Source organism: Bos indicus x Bos taurus, chromosome 18, assembly GCF_003369695.1.
Source record: "Bos indicus x Bos taurus breed Angus x Brahman F1 hybrid chromosome 18, Bos_hybrid_MaternalHap_v2.0, whole genome shotgun sequence".
NCBI classification, from domain to species: Eukaryota; Metazoa; Chordata; class Mammalia; order Artiodactyla; family Bovidae; genus Bos; species Bos indicus x Bos taurus.
This window is the reverse complement of record NC_040093.1, coordinates 12004416-12022910: the sequence shown is the minus strand read 5'-3', so window position 1 is coordinate 12022910 and position 18495 is coordinate 12004416. Positions and strand designations below refer to the sequence as shown.

At 51.6% G+C, this 18495-nt stretch overlaps 1 protein-coding gene across 3 annotated transcripts in view; it reads right to left on the bottom strand.

Moving 5' to 3' along the window:
• The window catches only part of PRKD2 (protein kinase D2), a 32636-nt gene extending 14467 nt beyond the window's left edge, over positions 1–18169 (bottom strand). Inside the window, exons 1-11 of one of the 3 annotated variants that reach the window (XM_027515380.1) lie at positions 17935–18169; positions 17227–17637; positions 14890–15028; positions 10651–10782; positions 7021–7175; positions 6694–6916; positions 5057–5134; positions 4827–4980; positions 3780–3897; positions 3413–3490; positions 1666–1924 (exon numbers count right to left, since the gene is read on the bottom strand). In XM_027515380.1, the coding sequence (XP_027371181.1) occupies positions 1666–1924; positions 3413–3490; positions 3780–3897; positions 4827–4980; positions 5057–5134; positions 6694–6916; positions 7021–7175; positions 10651–10782; positions 14890–15028; positions 17227–17466 (1576 nt within the window). In that variant the 5' untranslated portion in view covers positions 17467–17637; positions 17935–18169. Of the gene's footprint in view, positions 1–1665; positions 1925–3412; positions 3491–3779; positions 3898–4826; positions 4981–5056; positions 5135–6693; positions 6917–7020; positions 7176–10650; positions 10783–14889; positions 15029–17226; positions 17638–17934 lie in introns of those variants that run through there. The other 2 variants (XM_027515382.1, XM_027515381.1) reach the window with 2 other exon arrangements.
• Positions 18170–18495: the final 326 nt, after the last annotated feature.

Below are 18495 nucleotides of genomic sequence, written 5' to 3'. Positions count from 1 at the left end.
GGAAATGAGAGGAGCTCAAAATATGTTGTCATGAAGCAGTTCACCGAGCATTTCATTCTGTGATCTCAGCCCCAAGGGAGGCATGATGATCCCATTTTACTGAGGAGGAAACTGGGGCTCAGTAGGAAACTGACTCAGGCTTCTTCCCGTGAATTTGCCCCACTACCAACCCAACCAGGGCCAGACATTTCCAAAGTCCTGATCCTTCTGCCATTTGAACATCTGTCCCCTCCCTGAGGAATATTCAGTCCTTGCCCCTTAGCCTCCTCCCTGGTCTCCCTGTCCTGTCTCCATCTCTCCTATTCCCCCTCCATAGGGAAGCCAGAGGGATCTTGCCAAAGCATAAGCCTAACTCTGTCCTTCCCCTGCTCAAAACCCTGCCATGGGGACTTCCCTGGTGGTCCAGTAGCTAAGACTTCACACTCCCAATGCAGGGGGCTGAGTTCAATCCCTGGTCAGGGAACTAGATCCCACAGGCTGCAACTACGAGTTCCCATGCCCCAACTAAAGCTCTCGTGTGCTGCAACTAAGACCTGGCACAGCCAAATAAATAAATATTTTTTTAATTAAAAAAAATTCTGCTATGGCTCCACAGTGTCCTGAGGGGGAAGGCCAAGTCCCTTAAATAGCCTAACAGGAAGTGTCTGGTCCCTCTGCCTCTTTGACTTCATCCTCTCCCTTGCTGTTGTGCGATCCTGACACTCAGGCTTCCTCGCCAGGCCTCCCATACGTCAAAGTCTTTCCTATCTCCGGTCCTTGGCACTTGCTCTTCCCTCTGCCAGGAATGCTCTTTCTCTCACTCTGCTGCTGCTGCTGCTAAGTTGCTTCAGTCGTGTCCGACTCTGTGCGACCCCATAGACAGCAGCCCACCAGGCTCCACCATCCCTGGGATTCTCCAGGCAAGAACACTGGAGCGGGTTGCCAAGTTAAATCCTCCTCCCAGTCTCCCAGTCTCAGCTCACATGTCACCCTGGGACCACATCGGATTCCTCTAGCACACGTTCTACATCCCACTTGTCATTCACCCAGGAAGATCTGATGAACATCTGTCAGTTACCCTGGACTATGAGCTCCATAACATAGTAAACCAGGACTCTGATCATCCTTTGCCTCTGCCTGAAATGATTTCCCATTTCCTTTCTCTTCATTTCACCCCTCCTCAACTTCCATGTCTTAGCCTGGATGTTGACTCCTCCAGGAAGCCCTCCTGGACACTCAGCCTGGGTTAGTCACCCCACTCTGAGCTCCCATAGCCCTCTGGCTCCCCTGTCCCAGCCCTGCCAACTGTGAGTCATCAGTGTCTGGGGACAGGTCTATCTTCCTTCCGGGACTGTGAGTCCCGGAAGAGCGGGTCCTGGGCTGTTTTGGTCACAGCTGACCCCACAGCACTGTCTGGGCACAGGCCAGGCACAAAGGAGCACGAATTAAAAGGTCTGAACTCACAACGTGAAGGAGTCATTACCTGCCCCGGGACAAGACTCAGAAAGGGGAAGTGACATGCCCAAGGCTACATGTGAGGTCTGGGGCTTAATGATTTAGACTGATTTCTGCTGAGACCAGAAGCTACATTCTCCGCTCTGCCATTCCCTAGCACTTCCCTTTTCCAGGGCCCTACCCAAGCCCTCCGAGACCCCTCTTCACAGGGATCTGGAGTGGGGCCCTTACTGTGGGGTGCGTGGCCTGGGGCGCTGGGTGCGTCCTGGAGGATGACAGGCATCAGGGCCTGACGGATGGCCGTTTCCCAGCCCCGGGCAGTCTCGGCCCCCTGCCCACTGGGCCCTCCTGGGGCCCCACCAGGGGTTTCTCCCACAAAGTAGGTGGCATTGGCAGTGACAATCTCGAAGCAGTGTGGGTTGGTGCCTGGTGGCACAAGGCTGAAGTTCTGGGCTGGCTCCACGGTGAGGATTTCGGACAGTGGAATTTCCTGGCAGGACAGAAAAATGCGTGAGGGCTCTGGGCAGACCTGGAGCTCTCTACTTACTCAGATGAGCACACAGAATCCAGGGTTGGTGGGGAAGAGCCTGGTTTGCATGGAGTGGTCAGGAAAGGCCTCCTGGTGGAATTTACATTGAAGCAGAGATCAGAAAGGTAAGAAGAGGCCAGCTGGTGGAGGAATGTTGGGGGGGAAGCATGTGCAAAGGTCCTGAGGTAGAAAAGGTTTGTCTTCAAGGGACATGCCATATCCCCATTACATGGATGGTGCCTGGCACAAAGTACGTATGCCAGGTTTGATGCATAAAAAAGGGAGATCAGGCTAGGGTCAGCTCTGCAGGGCCTAATGGGCCACAGGCAGGAGCCTGGGCTTTGTCTCCAGGGCCCTGGGGAACCATGGAAGGGTTTAGTGCAAGGCAGGGAGCATTTCTCTCCAACTGTGTGTGGAAGGGAATGAGAGAGGATGGGACTGACAGAGGAGACGAGGAGGGAGGCAGAGGGGGCCCTGGGAGGAGAGAAGGTGGAGGGTCTATGGAGAGGAAGAAATGCTTTGGAAAGTGTTGAAAGACAAAGGAAGGGAGGAAGAAAAGAAGGAAAGAATGAGAGAGAGAGACTTGTGAAACCAATAAAGCCAGGAGCCAGGACTTTACTGGGGGTCCAGTGGTTAGGACTCCGAGCTCCCAATGTAGGCGGCACAGGTTCGATCCCTGGTCAGGGATGATCCCACATGCCGCTTGGCCAAACCAAACAAACCAGGAGATGGAGATGTTGCAACAGGGATGGTATTTAAGATAACATGGCTTGAGGAAGATGGGAAGGATGAGGAGAAAGCAGCCATGGGACGGGTTAGGAGGATGCTCCAGAGCAGATAAACAGTGAGGTGTCTGGGTTTTATTCCAAGGGTAGTGGGAGCTACTGGGAGGTTGTAATGGTTTTAATGGACTCCTCTGACTGTTGTGTGGAAAAAGACAGTGAGGTCGAAGGCAGAAGCAAGGACCCAGGAGGAGAGGTGCTGGAACCCAGGACTGGCATGGGAGGCACTGATGAATAAATACAAAGAAAGAATTCAAAAAATTAACTATAAAGTAATAATGATAACACACTTAAAATTACTGGGAGTTAAATGGAACTTAACATACGCCTGGTCCTAAACTAATTGCTCCACATAGATTATCTCTTTGAATTCTGGCACAGCCCCGAGGCAAGGACTATTCTTGGACGCCCTTTACAGGTGAGAGGCGCAGGGGGCAGAGAGGTGAGGTAACTTGCCTGGGTCCCCCAGCTGAAAAGTGATGGAGCCGAAATCAAACTGAGGGCACAGCGTCGTAGGCGACACTTGCTGAAGGGATGGGAGCGTACAAGCAGGGGGTGGGCAGAGGGTGTGATTCGCAGGCGTTTGGCTGAAGCAACTGAGAGAGGAAGGGAAAATACAGCGGACAAAGAAGAGAGGGCTGGGGGACTTGGGAGCCAGAAGGCCCACCTTGTAGTATCTGTTGGTCGTGTTGTTCTGGAAGAGCGTGATGCACTTGCAGTCCAGGCGCCAATAGTGCCGCTTCCTCTGTTGGGAGAGGTGCTTGAGAGGGTGAGGTCGTCTGCCCCCCATACTACTGCAGCTCTGACTCTAATCCCAGCCAAATCCCGCCCCTAATTCTAGCCCCGCCTCACCCCTGACCTTGCCTTAGTCCCGCCCCCAAATCTCGCCCCGCCCCCAAGACCCTAGAGCCACCCATTTCAAGCTCTGCCTCCAGCATGACTCCGCCCATTCCAAGCCCCAACCAGCCCCGCCCCCTCAAACCCCACCTCCTCCAACTCTAGCCCCACCTACCTGGCTCCCCGCCCCCACTCACCAGTGTATCCTTGTTGCTGTAATGAACCACCCAGCCCTCTCGAAGCGTCGTGCTGGATTTCCGCGTTGTGTGTCGCACTGACTGCACCACCCTCATTAGGGGGATGTACCCCAGGGAGCTGAGAGTCGGGGAGAGAAGGAGTGAGAAGTTACAAGCAGAAAATAACCATAGTGCCTGGGGCTACAGCAGGGGGAGGGGTGGGGAAGTGGGAGTCAATCTCTGGGTAGCTAGGGCGATTTCGGCCCCACTTTTTTGCCTGTGTTTCCAGATTTACCATAATGAGGAAGACGACTCTTGAGAGACCCACATTAAGAGGCTGGTTTCCAAAGTCAGGCTGCCTGGCAAGTACTAATCTCTTCGTGCCTCAGTTTCTCCAACCAAAGGTGGTGTTGTGAGAAGTGAAGCCCTTCTTAACAGTTTAGCAGAGTGTTTGGCACATCGTGGGCCCCCAGTAAGCGGTAATGAGTCCTGAACCCACTGATTGTGGAGCCAGTTGTGTGATACCAAGCAAGTGGCTCAGCCTCTCAGTGCCGCTGTGCACATACTGTTGTTACAGTGAGGAAATGAAGGCAGAGAAAAATTAAGTGGCCGTGCAACTCCAGAGCCAACAATCTCTTGATCCCTGTGTGAGAAATTGGACTTCACTGACTGTGGCCACTTCTCTTTGCCTCTCTGAGACTCAATTTCCTCATCTATGAAATAGGCTGCCTCTCCCAATAGTCCTCTCTTCTCAAGTGCTTCAAGGTCCAGCTCTGAGAGCTTATCACTGTTAGTGATAGGAAAGACCTGGGAGAAAGGGATCCTGAGGTTCCAGGCGGCCAGGGCCGGTAGTACTAGGAGGAAACTCGGGGTGACCACTGTGATCTGAGTACCCCCCGCCGGCTTCACTTCCTATCCTTTTCCCCTCGTTCTCCCTGCTTCAGCCACACCAGGTTGCTTGCTATTCCTGCAACAGATCTCAGGAAACTGGGAAATGTAAAAGCACAGGGTGAAGTCAACCCACAGTAGGGACGCGGAAGGGCCTTCGCTGGATGGGGCCCTGGGTACCTCTCAGATTTGCCCCCCTCGCCTTCTTCCTCCTCGCTGGCATGGAGAGCATTTTCCGAGTGGGAGCCGGGGATGAAACCAGAGTCATCTGGCTCATCTGTGAGGGAGCTCTTGTCAGCCTCGCTGAAATCAGTGGCCTCCTCCATGGGCACATCTGGGGGACAGGGAAATCAGAGGGACCTCCACCCAGTCCTGTCGCCCTTTCCCACTCAGCACCCCTAGCTTCTTACCTCCATTGATGAGTGCCTCCCCCAGACAGTCGTTAGGGACGCGGGTGGCGCAGCGTTTGTGACAGTTGAACTTGCAATCTGGTGGTAGGAGGACAAGGAATGTGGAGATGAGTGGGAGGGGGAGAAGAGAGGTCACCTCTAAGGGTTAACCCTTGACCCCCTAGCCCCTAGTCTCAAAAGAGTCTGTTCTTACTTTGTGGGGCAGGAAAGCTAACTGGTCCTACTCTGGTCATCCTGCCTTTGAGTCAAAGTCCTCAACTATGGAGTGGCTCGATTAAATGGAAGAGGGCCAGATGAAGTGTTCATGGCTTGACAGTCCTAGGACTCAAAGAGTCTAAATTTAGTGACTCTACACTTCTATGATTCTAGACTTCTAAGCCTCTAGAATCTGAGAGTGTCAAAATTCTTAGGATTCTGTACACCCATTAACCTAGAACTTGTTTCTACGGTTCTTTAGCGCCAAACATCTAAGATTCTAGAATTTGCTTGTTCTGATGAATCCTAGAATTGGATGGCTCTAACTTTTTATGAATCTAGACTTCTGGTATTCCAGAATTTGATCATTCAAAGTTCTGGGATCCTAGATTTCTAGGATGCCTCCGAGGCTATATGGTTCTAGACTTCTCAGACTCAAAAGTGTTGTTTCTAGGTTTCTATGGTAAAGCGTCTGTCTACAATGCGGGAGACCCGGGTTCAATCCCTGGACTGGGAATATCCCCTGGAGAAGGAAATGGCAATCCACTCCAGGACTATTGCCTGGAAAATCCCATAGACAGAGGAGCCTGGTAGGCTATAGTCCATGGGGTCGCAAAGAGTTGGACACAACTGAGCGACTTCACTTCACTATCATTCTCGCTTCCTATGGTTTTAAAGTTGTAACATTCTGAGAATCTTTTTTTTTTTAACTTTAAAAATCCCATGTATTTGGAAATTAAATGCCCACTTTTAAATGATGGGTGTATCTAAGAAACCATAACAAGGACATAGATAATATTTGTCATAGAATAGATATGAAAAGAGAATTTTCCAGAATTTGTTGCATGAAGCTGTAGTTGCTCAATGCAATTAAATACACTGGGGAGTCTTGAATAAGGTATGAAAACGAACAATGGACACCTGAGAATCTATAATTTGAGAGCTTTAATATTTCTGAGTCTAAGGTTCTGTGCTGAGTTGGTGATGGACAGGGAGGCCTGGCCTGCTGCGATTCATGGGGTCGCAAAGAGTCGGACACGACTGAGCGACTGAACTGAACTGAAGGTTCTGTGATTCATTCTGTTGAATCCTATGATCCAGAAGTCTTGAAACGTATGTTTCTATAATTCTCTGATTTGAGAATTCTCAAGTTCTATAGTTTAAGAATTCCATGCTGAGAGTCATATGAATCTAGATTTCTCAGGCACTAGGATTACAAGTTTCTAAGGACTGAGGTTCTAGGATTCCGGAATTCCAAAGGTTCTAGAACACCAGGATTCAGGGCACTCCCTTCTGAGACCCTGTGCTTCTAAAGAACAGGCCAGAGGTTCTTGTTTCCAGCCACAAGCCCAGCTGAGATCCTAAGTCTCTTAGAGTGTGTGTGTGTGTGTGGGGGCGGATTCTGACTCTGTCCCCACCCCCACCCTGGGGCCCTCGCTGACCTTTGCACTGCAGGCCCTGGCGAAAGAGGCCCTTGAGGAGTTTCTTGCAAGCCTGACAGACGGTGGGCCGTGTGTAGCTGTGGATGAGGAAGGTGTGTGGCACCTTGACCTTGGACAGCAGCATCTTATCCAGCTCGATGGGGCGACCGGTGTAGGACGAGGCAGAAGATGAAGAGGAGGACGAGGGAGGGCGGCGAGGGACGAGCTCGGTGGTACTACGGCTCTATCAGACGTCAAGAGTGGAAGGGACACTCCAGTGAGATTCCCCCACACCGGAGCCCCCTCAGCCTCCAGCCACTCACCTTCTCCATTCCCCCAGCCGCTCACCAGCTCATCAGTCATGCTGAGCAGGGACTCGGAGGTGCCCAGGCGCACCGAGTGGCTGCTGGCCAGAGACGTGGACGACAGGCGTCGCTTTCGCGCCCCGCTGCAGTTGTTGGGGATGCTGAAGGCACAGCGCTTGTGGTAATTCAGTCCGCAGCCTGTGGGGGGCGCCAGACGGTCAGAGCCTCTACCGGGTCCGGGCTCTAAAGCTCCACTCACCCCCTCCTCCTCCTCTTCTGAAGCTCTGGAATAGAGCAGATCCCTCGAGATACCTCTTCCTAGTGTAATTAACTTCAACGGAAAACTACAAAACCCAATTCAGGCAGAACTGCTAAGGGCTGAGAGACTGCAGGAATAAAGGTCTGGGGAATTCCCTGGCAGTCCTGTTGGTTAGGACTCTGCGCTTTCGCTGTTGAGGATGCGGTGCAATCCCTGGTTGGGAAAATAAGCTCCAAGATGCGTAGGGCAGCCGGAAAAGAAAGAAAGAAAGAAAGGTTTGGGCCACCACCCTGGGTAGGTGAGGTGTTGGCTGAGGGCGAGGGAAATATGGACCAGGCAGTGGAGAAGGAAGACAAGGAAGCCAAAGCCACGTGACTAGTTGCACCCCCGAGGACTTCACAGTTATGACTATTTCTTCCTTACTTTGTTATGAATACATGCGGATACCAAATATTTTCTTCTTCCCTCTTCTACCCCGTTATCCTATAACATATTAATAATAACTAGCTTTATATCATGATATGTAAGTTGTTGTCGTTCAGTTGCTAAGTCGTGTCTGACTCTTTTGCCACCCCATGGACTGTAGCACCTCGGGGCTCCTCTGTCCATGGGATTCTACAGGCAAGAATACTGGAGTGGGTTGTCATTTCCTTCTCCAGGGGCTCTACCCGACTCAGGGATTGAACCCACGTCTCCTTCATTGGCAGGCTGATTCTTTGACACTGAGCCACCTGGAGAGTCCTGACATCTAACTTACAGGATATCAAAGGAGAAGAGGGACTATCACACGAGGACATTGCCTTCTGGAGAAAGAGCCCGTTTTCAGTCCCACTCCGGATGGTTGTATCATATCAGGTGGAAGTGTGACTTTGTTCTTTCTTTTCTATTTTTAATCCTTGACCATGATAGAGTCAGGCTCAGCTTGTCATTTCCTACTGGACTTCCTGAACACTTCTCCATACATCTCTGATAATTCCAGATGACTCCAGGACTGCCCTCTGGAGCAAAGAATCTTCCTTCAGGGACTCCCTTGCCTAAGACTCCATGCTTTCCAATGCAAGGGGCCTGGGTTCGATTCCTGGTCAGGGAAATAGATGCCACATGCTCCAACTAACAGTTGGAATGCTGCAACTAAAACCCAGCACAGCCAAACAAATAAAGAAATACTAAAAAAAAAAAAAAAAAGCGTTCCTCCATCCTTTGGAAACTTCTTTTGAAATACCTCATGAAACCTGTCTTCTGGCAGCCTGCCTGTTGCAGACTTTCCTGTTCAGTAATTCCTCCTAGGCAGTCTCGAATGTCACAACTGCAGAGGCAAGCCTCAGGACCGTTGCTGGCACTGCTAGGAGTTCCAGGGGGGCAAATCGCACACAGGAACCATGTCTCAGTTTGTCTTTAATCATTTACATGCTTCACCGAATTTCAGAATCTCATCTTTGACTCCTAGCATGAATACCAAAGTGGAGTCAATCTCCTGTAGGAAGGTTATCACTGGCCTTAAGGACAGGCATTTGGGCCTCTTTTGGAACCAAGTGTACTTGGACCATCATCTGTGATGCCAAGCCAATGAAGTCCACTCGGAGAATGGCCATTAGAACTTAATGACACCAGGGATACACCGTGATGAAGGTTATGCAAACCAAGACATCAAGAGTTGGATATGATGTGTAAACGACGGCAATACTGATAGCAGCTTTGGATGCACTAAATTGGTTTTTGCAGGCCTAATACAGCTATTATCTCTAGAGCCCTTAAATAATGCCACAAGTGTATTTAATTATGCTTTGTTTTTGTTGTTGTTGTTTTTTGGCCATGCGGCATGCAGGATCTTACTTCCCCGACCAGGGATCGAATCTGTGTCCCCTGCAGTGGGAAAGTGGAGTCTTACCAACTGGCCCACCAGGGAAGTCCTCCACAAGCATGTTTAGGGCTGTTGTTGCTGCTCAGTAGCTTCAGTCATGCGACCCCATAGACTGTAGCCTGGGCTTCCCTGGTGGCTTAGTGGTAAACAATCTGCCTGCAATGCAGGAGCCGCAGGAGACATGGGTTTGATTCCTGAGTTGAGAAGATCTCCTGGAGGAGGGCATGGCAACCCACTCCAGTATTCTTGCCTGGAGAACCCATGGATAGAGGAGCCTGGCGGGCTACGGTCCATGAGGTTGCAGAGTCGGACATGACTGAAGCGACCTTAGCATGCATACACACAGGCAGCCCTCATCTTCAGGGTAGGCGTGATCTCAACGTTCCCGATCAGAAGCATCAAAGACAGAAACAGTGAACCTGTGGATCCCAACTCTTGGGCTTAACCTTAAGACAATTTGTCTCAAAGGAACACACTGTGTTCCTTTTTTTTTTTTAAGTATGACCTAAGGAGATGAGTTAAAGGTGCTTGTTATGGACTGAATGCTTGTGTTCTCCTCCAGATTCATCTATTGAAGCCCTAATCGTCAATGTGACTGTATTTGGAGATGGGGCCTTTAAGGAAGGAATTAAGTTTAAGTGAGGCCCTAAGGATGGGGCCCTGATCAGGGGACTGGGATCCTTATAAAGAGAAGAGACATGAAAAATCTCCCTCTCCCCACGTGCTGTGTGAGCACACAATGAGATGGTGGCCATCGGCAAGCTAGGAAGTCGGCCCTCACCAGGAACCATATCTTGTCAGAACCCAGATCTTGGACTTTACAGCCTCCAGAACCAAGAGAATATAAATTTCCATTGTTTACACCACCCAGCCCATGATCTTTTGTTAGGACAGCCCTAGGAGAAGGAAGTGCCAAGTTGCCAAGGGGTGGACGCTGATGGTCAGCTCTATGTGTCACATCCCCAGTTATTAATCTTTGTGTTACTGCGAAGGTATTTGGCGATGTGATTCAAGTCCACAAAGGGAAATCATCCTAGTTAATCTGGGTGGGCCTGTTTGAGTCAGTTGAAAGGTTTAAAGAGCAACTCTTGCCTGAGTTCCAGCCTGCCCTTCCTGACGACCCACACCGTGGATTTCAGAGTTGCCAGTGGCCACAATCCTGGAATCCAATTCCTTCCCCAAATATCCCTTAATATGTGATCCGTACAGGCTGTTTCTCCCGTTGGTGCCTGACTTGTATGGGTTCCGCTCTCTTCTCCATCACCCCTTCTCTACCCCAAAGCCTCTGTCTCTTACGTCTCCCTCGGAGCTCCACCTCCCAGTCCCCACCCGCCACCCCCAAACCAACTCCCACCCAGATCCCGCCCCCACCCAGGCCCCGCCTCCTGCCCCACCTCCAGTTCCTCCCCCAAGCCCTGCCTCTGGGCGCTCACCTCGCCTTCCGAGCCCCCTCCTCTTAGGCCCCACCTCCAGGTCCTGAGCTCCACCTCGGCCCCGCCCTCACACTCACGCCCTTCCTCTTGGCCCCGCCTCCAGCCCCCTCGGTGTCTCACCATCGCACTTGAGGCCCTGGCGAACTAGGCCGAAGAGCATTTCCCCGCAATGGTCGCAGAAGGCAGGCGCTCTGTACGAATGCACGGTGAGGGCGTGCGGGCGGATCTGGAAGTCCTCGAAGGTGGCCGAAGCTGCAGGCAGCAGGGAGGGACGCATGGTTGAGCCGCGACCAGCGGTGGCCATTTCAGCCTCCGCGTTCCCAGGTTTCTCACAGTCCTCCCGGCTGCAAGGTTTGATCTCTCCTTCAATCATTTACTCGCATCCTACATTCGACCTGGGTTCAAATCCCAGCTCCACCACTGGCCAGAACATCTATGTACCTATGCCAGGAGCTGAGGGGAGGGGGAATGGGGAGTTGTTTAATGGGTACAGAGTTCCAGTTTTGCAATATGAAAGCAATTTTGGAGGTTGTTAGGTTGATTGCCTAACAATGTGAATGTGATTAACACTGCTAAACACTGGACTTTTAAAACGGTTAAGATGGCAGTTTTATGTTATGTATATTTCATCACAATTTAAAAATGTTTTAAAAAAAATACAAATGTTTGGGTCCCACCTTCAGAATTTATGATCTACTTGATCTGGGAAGTGTAAAAAAAAAGAGAGACAGAAAGAGAAAGACAAAGCAAAATAAAATACCTATGTTTCTCACTTTTCTCATCCGTAAAATGGAAATTCAACAGATAATTACTGGATATTGTTCCAGGGGCTGGGGACACTACACAGAACAACACAGACAAAATCTCTGCCTGGCCTCTAGTAAGGGAGACTGACAAACAAGTAAGAGAAATACTCTCATTTAACAGCCTCTCAATCTAGCAGTTACTCTGTGCCAGGCGCTATGCTGAGTTGTTACTGCTGTTAGTTGCTAAGTTGTGTTCCAGTCTTTTGTGGAGTCTGTAGCCCACCACGGGATTTCCCAGGCAAGAATACTAGAGTGGGCTGCCATTTCCTTCTCCAGAGGGATCTTTCTGATCTAGGGATCACACCTGTGTCTCCTGAATTGGCAGGTGGGTTCTCTACCACTGAGCCACCAAGCCACACTGTGCTGAGTACTTTATAATATTAACAAATTTAGCCTTCTCAAGAGCCCACTGAGGGACATGATTATCCCTATTTTCTAGATGAAAAAAAGACTACAGCACAGTAGGTGAAGCAAGCTGCCCAAGGTCAGACAGTTAGCAAGGTGCAGAACTCAAATTCAAATCCAGGCCAGGGTGGCTCTAGAGTTCATGCTTTTAACCCTGTACATGAGAGTGTTAGTTGCTAGTTGTGTCCGACTCTTTGCGAGCCCATGGACCATAGCCCGCCAGGACCCTCTGTCTGTGGGATTCTCCAGGCAAGAATACTAAAGTGGGTTGCCATTCCCTTCTCCAGGGGATCTTCCTGAGCCACTGTACATACATACTGCTTCTGAAATTTTTAAGCAATAAAATATACACTAAGTGAGAAGTCAGTAAATGCTTGGGAGAAAAATTAAGCAAAGAGGTTAGATAGGGAAGATGCAAGAGGTACCATTTTAAATAGGTGGCCAGGGGAAGTCCCTGGCGGTCCAGTGGTTAGGACTTGGTGCTTTCACTGCCTGGGGCTGGGGATCAATCCCTGGTGGGGGAACTAAGATCCTTGAAAGCTGTGCTACACGGCCAAAATAAAATAGGTACTCAGGGAAGGCTTTCTTGAGGAGATGACATGAGGATACAGGCCTGAAAAAGGTAAGAGTCTGGGCCATGCAGGAATCTAGCAAAGAACAGGCCCAGTATCCTTTTTCTTTCTTTTAAGTACTTTATTTATTTGGCTGCATTGGATCTTAGCTGTGGGATGTGGGATCTAGTTCCCCAACCAGAGATCGAACCCGGGCCCCCTGCATTGCGAGCACAGAGTCTTAGCCACTGTACTACCAGGGACATCTCCGTGCCCAGTATCTTAATAGTATCTGCTTACAGTTCTTTTTTATGGATTAAAAGAATATATGGAAAGCTCTACTTTTTTGTTTTTTTTTTTTTGTTTGTTTTGTTTTGCATCTTACCATATTGCTGATGGGATTTTAGTTCCCAGACCAGGGATTAAACCTGGGCCCTTGGCAGTGAGCTTGGAGTCCTAATAACTGGACTGACAGGGAAGTCCTGGAAAACTCTTTAAAACAGTACCTGACACAGAGAAAATGCTCAATAATATGTTAGCTATTATTTTAAAAGTTTTGTTTTTGGACTAAATCTTGTTGGGCTCCCTACCCCCACCCCAATTTTTTGTCTATCATTAAGTTACTTTTCTTATATTATGCAATGGAAAGGGGACTGTGTCTATGTGCCAAGCACTGTTTACACACTCAGGATAAAGCTCTGAACAAGAGAGATTTTTCGCCCCACTCTCAGAGAGCTGACATTCTTTTCAAGAAAGAGACGAGAAACACTAAAAAAAAAAAAGAAGAAGAAGAAGAAGAATAGGGACTTCCTGGTGATTCAGTGACTAAGATTCTGCATTCCCAATGCAGGAGGCCCAGGTTTGATCCCTGGACAGGGAACTAGATCCCACAAGCCGAAAAAAAGACTTGGCGTAGCAAAATAAGTAAAGAAATGTTAAAAAAAAAAAAACTGCCAAAAGCCAAAACCAAAAACAAAACAGCAAGTGCAAAGGCCCTGAGGTGGGAGGGAGCTTAGCTTCTTCAAGGGACAGAAGGCAGACAAGATGGTTGGAACAAAGAAAGTAAGAAGGACAGTGTTAAGAGATGAATTCAGGGAATTGGCAGGGGCCAGGTCATGCACAGCCTTGAGACCACATTGAAGAGGAGTTTGCATTTTTTCTTCCAAGGGTACTGGGGGGCCATGGGAGGATTCTGAACAGTGGAATGTCATGGGTTGACTTAGGTGTTACTGCAGTAATCTAGGCAGGAAGTGATGGTGGCTTGGATCCATGGAGAGACTAAGAAGTAGCTTCAGGATGTAAATTAAGGGTGAGATCAGTAGGTCTGATGATGGACCAAGTAAAGGGGTACGGGAAAAAGAAGAGTCAGGGATGCCTCAAAGTTGGGGCATGAGCACCTGTGTGATACCCTTCACCAAGCTGGAGGAGATTGTGGGAAGAGAAGAGTTAGAAGGGCAGGGGACTTTCCTGGTGGTCCAGTGGTTAAGACACTGCACTTCCACTGCAGAGGGCATGGGTCCAATCCTTGGTGGGGGAACTAAGATCCCATATGCCCAGCGGTGCAACAACAAAAAAAGAAGGCAAAATCAAGATTTCTGTCTTGGACAGGCTATATCTGAGATGCCTGGAGGCACCCGGTGAAAGCATCAGGAAGATAGCTACATAAAGAAGACTAGGGTTTGAGGGGAGAACCAGGATGAAGATAAACATCCAAGGGTTGTGAGACTCTAGGATGGAGGTAAATCCAAACTTCTAATTGTCATCCATCCATCCAGCAAATTTTACTAAGCATTGCAGCACTCAGGGTGGGGGTGGGGATGGGGATGGGGGTGGGCAGGGCGGGGGGGCACACAACCAGAGTAAGGAAGGTGCTTCCCACCCACCTCAGCCTTTCTGAAAGAACCAAGGGCTAAAGATTCCTCTAAGTGCTGAGAGCTTGCGCATCTATCAAATGGGAAGGGCCAGTGGGTGGGCTAGATTCTGGCTGAAAATCCAGGTGCCCGGGTTTCATCTCCTGCTGCAGAATCTGATTGAATTAAGTATGTCATCGAGAGGAGACAGACAGCAAAACATTTTGAACTTTATATCAAGGTGACACATAGGTCTAGAAAGGGCCAAATCAGAAACGCATAGCTCGATGAACCGTCAAGCTGTTCACGCCGTGTCACCAGCATCCTGATGGATAAATGGAAGTTTCAACCACTGTGACCCGCCCACCGCAGCTTCCTCAGAGGCACCCACTCTCCTGGCTTCTGCCAAAATAGCGTAAATGTCTTTGTGCTTCGTAAATGGCATGATTCAATGCCTAGCTTAGCTTCTGTCCCTTAAGCAAGATGTGTGAGATCCATCCGGGTTGCTCTGGCTCATTTACGTTCAGTGCGGGGCGAATTCCACGGTGTGCAGGGACCACATCTACCTATTCCGGGAAGCGGGAGTTTTTAGGAGCTCCCGCGGGGCTCCTAATTTGCAGCCAGCGCTTAGAACCGCGGGTCCCTAACTTGAAGAACTAAGTTTCTGGGCCTACCCCGCCCCGCCTCCTACCGATGTCCCGCCCCCCCGCTCGAGGCTCCGCCCCTAGGCGGGCCTCGGCCTCTCACCCGACAATACCACCTCCACCAGGTCGCCCTCCTGGATGTCTCCGGCGGAGCGCACCAACTGCAGGAGGTTGGCCGACGTGGGGTCATGTTTGAAGAGCAGGATCTTGTCGTAAAGGCCGTAGAAGCCACATTCGGGGAACTGAGGGGGCGGGAGAGGGACGTGGTGACGGAAAAGCTCAGAGCAGCGGTCTGGAACCTTCCCAGGGCAGGGCGGGCTGTTTCCCCCGGAAACTCAAGAGACCCCGCAGCCCCTTGCTTCCTGTCTGTACCCTCCCAAACCCAGCTCGAGCCGAGCCGGGCAGGGTGCCAGAGACCCAGGTGTGCTGGGCGAGAGCCGCCTGCCAGAGTTGGGGAGGGAGACTGGCTCTGGGATCTTGGGGACCTAGAATCTTCTGGAAGTGAGAGGGGCAGGGCTGAGTGAGCACCCCTTCCCTTATCTCCACACCACCTCCTGCTCCCGCAGCCCCCCGCCTCCCCCCTCCTTGTCCCCCAACCCCCAGTTTCCTTCCTGAATCTATTGTCCCTGTTACCTGGCTCCACGCCCAGCACTGGGGCTGGGCAATCTGGAAGGAGGAGATTTAAGACTCCTGGTTGGGGGGTGGGGGGTGGGGAGGGGGGGTGGTGCAGAAAGTCTAGGGCTCCAAGGAGTTGGGAGATAGGCAGGGTGCCCCTACCCAAAGCCCCAAGGACCCAGGTGCCCCGGTCCCCAGCTTAGGGAGAGGAGGGGCAGGAAATGAAACCTGTAGAACAGAAAGTGAAACCTCCCAGGTGGAGCCGCTGGAAGGAAGGAAAGGGGCCCTACTACACCTGGACAGCGGGGCAGAAGAGAAAACTGGGGTGAGGCCTGAGGGGGTAGGCTGAGGACTTGAGCAGATAAAGAATCTTACCCAGGGAACAACTGCTCTCTCCCCAGCCTGTTTCCCTAAGGAGCAGGCTGAGTTGGGTGTGGGAGCTGGTTAAGGGGAAGGGGGGTTGGTGGCAAAGGAAACTCATCTGTTCTTGCTGCTGGGAGAGGGTCTCCAGGTGCCAGGACTTGAGTCCTGACTGCCCCGGAGGTCTTTCTCTAAGTTTCCTTGTCTGTAAAATGGGAGAGTTGGCCAGGCTCCTCATGTTTTCGCTGAAGCCCAGAGAATCCATTCCCAGGAGTCTAAGAAGATTCTAGAATTTGAATATTTGGGGATTCCAGCATGCTCCTATGATAGGATTCATTTCTAGATTCCAACAAATTATTATAACGTTTAGACTTAACTACCTAGATTAGCAGTAGCCTAATATTTTAATGTTGTAGGGATCTGCCAAACTAGGATTCTAATATTTGAATATCTTAGCCTGAAAGTTTTCGACAACCCAGCGTACCAAAATTCTAACATTTTAATGCTCTAGGATTCTAACAACACGGGAATAGAATATTCCAACATTTTAATGTTTTAGTATTTCAACCACCTCAGGGTCTAATGTTTGAACACTTCAATACCAGAGGAGTCAGTTACCTAGCAGTTGCATATTCCAACAATGTAGAATTCTAACATTTTTAAAGTCAAAAATTCCAACAGTAGAGTAGCCCACTATTCTAACTTTTAGTGTTCTAGAATTCAAACACTGTGTCCCACCCGCTTTTCCCCTTGACGAGATTCTCCAGGCCTCAACCCCAGTGACCGTGATGTCCAAAGCAAAGAGTGGGGTGGAGTGGGGAAGGCTCGTGTTGACAGGCCAGCCTCAGAGCTGAAGGGTGGGGACACCGATCAGGAGCGGGGACAGAGACCTCAGAACCTCTGGGGATTTTGAAGAGGCGCGCCTGCCCCTCCACACACACCTCTGTCCTGGGGGAGGGCAGAAATTGGTCCCTGAGACCTCACTTGCCCCTGGCAGTTAGTCCAGGGTGCGCACTCACACCCACACCCACACATGTCACCCGATCGCCCAGGCCGGCCCGGCTTCAATTTCTACTGTTTTCACCAAGTCGGAGGGAGGCTGGGGTGAGCCCAGGCAGAGAGGTCTCCCACATCTGGGGCTCCCGCCTGCTCCTTCTGGGCGCCTACACCTGGCTGGCCCCTCCCTTCCTCCCTGCTGTCTGCAGCAAACAACAACATGCAGGGACAAGCAATTCGGGGAGGCCTCTGGGGCACCCCACCCCGGACCAGGCCTCTCTCAAAGGGGTAGTGGGGTGAGGAGGCAACTGGGGGGCCAATGCTGCACCCCCACCCCTCAGCAGCCCAAGGCTCAGCCCACTTCTCTCCCCCTTCCTTATACTGGGCTCGAAGCCACCTCTGCCAGCGCCCCCCCACCCCCCAGACCTCTCCTAAAGCTGGGGCGGGGGTGGGAAACCTGTGTGCTCACCTTCTGGTCAACGATGGAGCAAGCCAGCTGCTTCACGTGGGCCAGCTCAGAGGCGGCGGGCAACAGCACGAACTCGCGGGTCAGCCCGATCTGGATGTGGAAGGAGACCCCCGAGCCCGGGGCCGGGACCTGGGGCAGCAGCGGTGGCGGCGACTGCAGTTCCAAGCCGCCGGAGGGCGAAGGTGACCCCGGCCCGGGAGAGCCCGGGAGCCCGGCGGGATGCGAGGGGGCGGCGGCCATAGGGCGAGGCCCGGGGTCCGCCGCCCGGCACCCACCCCGGGATCGGGTTGGAGAAGCCTGAGCAGGGAGGCTTGGGTCACTGTATCCCAGGGATCTTATAAGCGGGGATCCCGGGAATCCAAGAAGAGAACCGTGCCTGGCAGGTTGAGGGAACTCGAGGATGGTGGGACCCTGGGAAGTTAGAGAAAAGGAATCCAATGGATCAGACACCCACCCGGGGAATTAAAGGAACACAGATGATCAGAAAGGAGAAATCTAGTGCTTTTGGGGAGAGGGGCCAGCGATTGGGAGATACCAAGAAATCAAAGAAGAAATCTAGTAGGTCCGGGTCACAGCGATCAAAAGAGCCCAGGATCCAAAGGATCCGTGGAGAGAGAAGGGATTGGAAAGGGAGCAGGTGGAGTCGAGAAGTCAGTGGCTCTAGAAAGATGATCCATTTAAGAAGGGGGCCAGAGGGATTCACCAGACCTTGGGGGTGGAGAGCAGGAGCCTCTGAGTCGGGGATCGAATGGATCCCAGGGATCCGATGGCGGGCCCGGGGATGGGCAGAGGGATCCCGAGGGCCGGGGTGCTAAGGAGGGAATCTCACGGGTCTCGGAAGTTGGAGAAAAATTCGGTCGGGGCCCGCGGGGAAGGCGGTGTTACCATCGGCAGTGGGGTGGCGGGGGGTGGGAGGGATGGGAAAGTCGCCCAGCGCAGGGAGCCGGTGGCTCTTTTTCCCCCTCCAAAGTTTAACTCAGCGGCGGCGGCCCAGGAGGAAGTGTTTAGAGTGACAGTTCAGTCGGCCAATCGGCACCGCTCTTGGTGACGTCAGAGAGGGTGGAACCTGATGAGAGCCTGGGGGCGGAAGAGGAGGGCGGGCTCAGCGCGCCTCCAAGTTGGGGGTAACACCTCCCCCGCCCAGGCCTGGGGACCTGGGGTGGGAGATGCAGGACTGGCAGGAGAGACTGATTCCTCCCACCAACAAAGCCTTGTCTGGAAAGTTGACTTTTCCCTCAGCTGGTAAGGGAGGAGCAAGCCACCCTCACC